This window comes from Chanos chanos, chromosome 1, assembly GCF_902362185.1.
Source record: "Chanos chanos chromosome 1, fChaCha1.1, whole genome shotgun sequence".
Lineage (NCBI taxonomy): Eukaryota > Metazoa > Chordata > Actinopteri > Gonorynchiformes > Chanidae > Chanos > Chanos chanos.
Window position 1 is genome coordinate 7,018,711 of NC_044495.1, and position 6,000 is coordinate 7,024,710.

At 41.4% G+C, this 6,000-nt stretch overlaps 1 protein-coding gene across 1 annotated transcript in view; it reads left to right on the top strand.

Moving 5' to 3' along the window:
- The window catches only part of akap6 (A kinase (PRKA) anchor protein 6), a 90,390-nt gene that overhangs the window by 48,458 nt on the left and 35,932 nt on the right, over nt 1-6,000 (top strand). Inside the window, exon 8 of the mRNA XM_030787657.1 lies at nt 1,892-2,012. Within this exon, the coding sequence (XP_030643517.1) occupies nt 1,892-2,012 (121 nt within the window). The remainder of the gene's footprint in view (nt 1-1,891; nt 2,013-6,000) is intronic.

A 6,000-nucleotide genomic window follows, 5' to 3' on the forward strand; every position in this document is an offset into this window, starting at 1 on the left:
TGTCAATAAGGCGGGCAACCTTTCCCAGCCGCGGCTCCCAATGACGAGCGTGGCCCGCGCGGATTGCCGGCGATGATAGATAGCGTACAGTAACGCTGCTAGCCGCAGACAGGCCTCCGTGGAGCTGAGCAAAGTTCAGATTGATGTTAAATGGATTTGAAAGGAATGGAGGCAGGAGAAGCATCCATTTCACCCTCCCAGGGTGTCAGCTCCTGTCTACAGGCAAAGCACCTGCTGGAGCCCCATGTCGCCGGTTAGCGTTTTACACACTTCCGCCGCAGAGCCAAAATGTTTCTTTTGTGAAGAACAGATAAGAGTAACACATTTAGAGATCTGGTACAGAGCGAGAAAGATATATATATATATATATATGGAATAATATAAAGATAGATAGATAGGGTTTTTTTTATGGTAGGACTTTACAAATGCTTTGTGTGAAATGCCAAAACGCTTGACAGAAAATGATGCTGACCGCGAAAAAACCCCAAAAAAACAAAACTGCTCCACTTAATGGATGGATTACGGTACCCCACCCTCCTCATTTGTCTGTTTGTTTGTTTGTTCAAATACCCCAGGAGATCTTGCTTTACAAGCATTTAGATTTCTGTTAGATGAAAAAACAAATAAACAAACAAACAAACAAAAAAACATGAGAGAGTGAGAGAATATCGTAACGCATTTTGTCTGCTTAACTTACAAAAGGCGTGTGGAGTATTGTAATCAGATGTAGAGAGTTTACAGCCTGAGGGTGACTTCATGCTCAAGCTTTACGTATCATATTGTTTCTTATTTGCTGTCTTAGCTGTTTTGTTGTGATCAATGTCGTCTGCGCAACAGAAGCTAAAATATTCATATTCTCCACAACGTGTTTTTGTTTCATCAATGTCAGCTTTAAAATGCTAATGCATACCACCAAGCTTGTTGAAATTACATATGTAGTGCCCAAATTCAATCCCGTTCTTCTGTTTAGTTTGCATCTACATTAAATTGAAATAAAAAGGATGTGTTGACCCCCCCTCTTTTTTTTTTTTACTGATGTTTATTTATGTAATCTCATTCATAGTTTTCTTTTCTCCACCCCCCCCCCCCCCTCCGCCCTTTGAGAACGACTCGCTGGATTGTTTGTAAAAATGAAACAGGAGAATTGTTTTAGCCTGCCATAGCTGTCAATGTGTTTCAAAGCCATATAAATTCAAAACAATTTCCCCATTAATGTTTATAAACATGTGGCCACCCCCACTGGGCACAAAAAAAAAAGAAAAAAAGAAAGAATAAAAGGCGGGGGAGGGAAAAAAAAAGCTAACAAAAGCTTTGACACTAATGTGCATGTTGTGTGTGGATGTGTGTGGATGTGTATGTATGCGTGGACATGACTATGCATGTCTGAATGAGTTTTTGTGTGTATTTTCCTTTGTGTTTGTTTATGTGTGTGTGTGTGTGTGTGTGTGTCTGTGTCTCTGTACGTGTGCATGCACATTTGTCCTTGTTCCTTTCATAAATATTTGATATTCTTTCATGTCGGAGGTGGAAGGCTGTGTTGGGAGATGGGGGGGTGGGTGGTAGGGGGTAAAGTCATGTTTAATTAAGCTGTTCTCACACAGGAGGCGTCACTCAAAGCCCGGGTTAAAGATCTCTCACGTGTCCAACCCTTTCACACCTCGCTTGCCCATGGCACGCGCTAACGAGATGGAGTAATTACCTCCACTTGTCAAATATTCCCTCAGTAAAACACCTCAACTCTCTGGCTCTCTCTCTCTCTCTCTCTCTCTCTTTTTTTTTTTCTGCCACATGAGCTGGGACCAGCCAGGCTACCTTCACACCAACATTAATACCAGCTTTGTTCGGAGAGCACGCTTTTTTAACCTGCTCTTTTCTCTGTCTTTGCTTCCAGCCTATCAGAGTTTGAATCTGACTACCAGGAACTCTGGGATTGGCTAATGGACATGGAGTCTATCGTGACGGACAGCCACGAGCTTATGATGTCAGAAGAGCAACAGCAGCATCTCTTTAAGGTTAGTGGACATAGTCTGGATAGGGCCTCAGAGCGTATCTAACCCGACGGCATAGGCTCAAATCTCCAAAGCCGGCTTTTGCTTTACACCCCGCCCTTGGGGCACGCCGTCCCCTTCAGCCGCTGCCTCCCTCCTGACAGCCACAGTAACCCTCCATTCAGTCACTTTTTAGAATAATATTGCAAAAGTCAAAGATTAATACATATCAAAAGACAGAGGTCTGGGTGAATATAGAGAAATGAAGCCAGAAGAAGAGGAGACTGGGGTTGCTTGTGTCTCATTTGAAGTCTCTCCTTCACTTGTCTGTCCTTCAGATCTTTCCAGAGAGGTAGGGAGGAATGAAGAGAGAGAGAGAGAGAGAGAGTGAGAGAGATAGGACTTCTTTTTTATAGCCTATATAGGCACCTTGTCTCAATGAATTTTTATTAGTGATAGATAAAACTGCCCTTAGGTCAATATGTTTGTTCATGATTAAAACAAACTGATTTCTGGCCACCTTATTGATTGAATTTTGTTCTCCGCTAATAAATATGTACTACCCCTCTTGTTTGTTATACTGTTTTTTTTTTTCCCCAAGTACACTTGCACACTCTTTTTTTTTTATCAGGCTAACATGCGAGAGATTGATTGAGAAGAGGCCCGTTTGTGGGTGCTCTGGCTGGCAGGCCGATTGTTTGCAGAGGCTTTTGGGCGGGGGGGTTTGGGGGGGGGGGTGGCGGGGGTTACCATAGGGGGGGAAGACCGTAAATCAGTCCCATTTAGCTTATTTTTATTGTTCGGATTCTGACACTCGTCATCCTCAAATTGCCTTGAGCATATGGCATATTTCAAAAGAGCAGATTGTGAATCATAAAGAAATAAAATTAATAACCACCCTCAGACCTGGAAACCAGCGTAATGACTGGAAACGGCTAGCTGGCTAACCCCCTTCTTTTTCCTTTCTTACGCTTCTGTGTTCCTCTCTAGACCGCAGAGATCGCCAGCAAGGTCACAACTAATCTTCTCTGGCATCTTCCGTATTGACCTCACTGTTAGTCATATTCTACAATGAGTGATAAAATGAGAAACATCAGGAGTAAAAAAAGAAAAGATACTTTCTCTCTCTCTGTCTAACAGAGGCAACACTCACTGTCCAGTCCACCCATGACACACACACACACACACACACACACACTCACACACACAGGCACTAATTCAATCAAACTGACACTGAATCACTGTATTGTTGGTGTAATACTGAGTAATTTGACACACTGAACTGAAAAATAGAGCCAGAACCCTTCACCCAACTCTATGTAACCACAAAGAAACTCATTTTGACTCCTTGTTTTTAAAAGCAGTGGTTGTTCACCTGGGTAGTGATAAAATTAGTTTTAAAAAAAGTTTTTTTTTTTTTTTACCAAATTACTGGCACTGTGGCAGGTAGGTAAAATTTGAGCTCGTTGTTTCTTAATACACGAACCACACAAACACTGGCAGATGAGACCAATTAACCCCTTTTCTCTGCTCCCTTTTGTGTATGTTCGACTATGTTAAACATCAGTCAGACTCTACGTTTGTTAGTTTTTACCTCTGCCGCAGTAAACATGAGCCAGCGCTCCGCCGTCCGGCTTTTTCTCTTAGCGATTTCTGACAGCCTGAATAAATCTCATCGTAATCTGCCGTGCTCTAATGGCTGGCTGATCAAAGCAACGCTTCTCTGGAATATTCCTCACGTTTTGGACCGAATTACTGCCCCAGCAGAAACACTGACTCTCTCTCTCTCTCTTTCTCTCTCCTGTCTGTCTCTGTAAAGGTGCGGCATCTTCAGAGTGCAAAAGGCTTATTAGACATTGTTATCTGTCTTTTATGCATGATATATCAAAAGATGTAGTCTGTTTCTCTCATGTCTGAGATGCAGCTGGGGAAAAAAAGTGCTCTCTTGGGGATTTGTTTGCTTGTATCAAACCATGTGATCTGTCTGAAAGAAACACAAAATGCAACTTCATTTATGGCCAGAATCCTGCTTTTTGAAAACATAAATAAAAAATCTAATAAATAAATAAATGATTCCAGGTATATATGTGCTGAGCATAAGTAAATGTGAAAAAATGTTAATAATTTTCAGTCTGCATCTAGTCCCAGTATCTCTCCTGCCTGTGTTCTCTAATCAAGAGCTGTAATTAGTGTTTTTGGGGATATGTTTCCAGACTCTAGGTTATTACAAATGTTACATTATGAAGGGGTTTATGACTCTACGTTTTCATGCTTGTGCCATAATTCTTGTGAAGATCAACAAAAAAAAATGTGTGATTCGTACTTTGAGTCCGAATCAGATCTGGATCAGACAGATATATGAAGCAATGCAGTGACTGGGCCTTGTTCCAATTCTTTTACATACACTCTTATACCTTGTGCCTCTGTCTGTTGTAGAGCACAAAGTATTGAAAGTGTTGGAACAATGACAGGGTTGAACGTGCTGAAACGATACCAAACAAACATCACTCAAATGCCTCCAGGAGTTTTCATTAGAAATGCCATTTATCCTGTTAATTAAGAAATCATGGTAACATGGAAGGGGAGCCCTGAAAAGAATTAGGATAGGGCCAGGTCTTTCAAACTTCTTCAAGCATTTATTTGGCTTTGTCCAAAAAACCCTTTATAATAGCACTGTCTATCAGCATTCAAACCTATGTTATGATGCATTTTATATATATGCATTATAATATGGGTAGATAGATAGATAGATAGATAGATAGATAGATAGATAGATAGATAGATAGATGGAAAGATATTGATACAGATATATAGGGAGAGAGAGAGAGAGAGAGAGAGAGAATGTGTACCTAAAAACACATATCACATTTATCTCATTCCTATCAACTCCACTGACTATAAGAATATCTTTTATCAAGATTTGATAGAATGGAATTAATGTCTGTTGACGTTATTTCACAGAGTAACGGCGCCCCCCCCCCCCTTCCCCTTCCCCTCCTCCTCCTCCGTGTCCCTCCTGTTTCTGTATTCTCAGTACATTCCTTTGAATATGTATGAGGCCATGCCATAAGCATTTGATTGTCTTGTGGAGAGCAATCACTCTCATCTCATGGTGGGATAAGCTTTGTATAAGATGGCCACTTGTGGTTGAAGAAAGACCTCCTACATGTAACTAATGATAGGACTTATTTCCAATCTGCCTGCAGATTTTACTTTGAGTCTTACTTTATCTATATTTTAATAGAGGAAGGAAAACTAACAGCGGTAGTTGACTAAATAGCACGCGGGTCATGTCGGTGCCATGTCTCAACGTGATATTTATGTTAATGGCTTCACTTGCAAAGTGTTTTTTTCTTTTTTGTTTTTTTGTTTTTTCCATTGAGGATGATTGTATGTTTGTGGATTCTGCTAAAAGCACAAAGAATTTGGTACAAAGCAGAGAAGAGGAATTAAACTCGTCAGTGTAGGACTGTAGCTTCACTTCAGATGAGTGAGAGGAAGTGGAGCAGGTGTGTGTGTGTGTGTGTGTGTGTGTGTGTGTGTGTGTGTTAATCTGCATTATGTCTGGCTGTATGCCGGTGCTGGCTGTGACGCATTGCTGTGTTTTATGGAGCAGGTGGAGCAGGTGGTGTTTAATGTGGAGTCTCAGCACCACAGGGCTGTCTCTCTTTCTCTTTCTCTTTCTTTCTCTCTCTCTCTCTGTCTCTCTCTAGCTCTCTCTCTCTCTCTCTCTCTCTCACACATTGTCTCTCTCTCTCTCTTTCATGGTTTCTCTTCTCGCTTTCTCCCTGTCTCCCTCTCTATTTCTGTCTGTTTTTAATTCTCTCTCTCTCTCTCTCTCTCTCTCTCTCTCTCTCGGTCTCTCTCTCTCTCGCTCTCTCACACACACACACACACACACACACACACACACACACGCTTTCCTGGTCTTTCTTTTAGTCCTCTCTCTGCCTAATCTAACTCAATATTTTTCTTTCTCTACTTTCATCTGTTTCTCTCTCTCTCTCTCTCT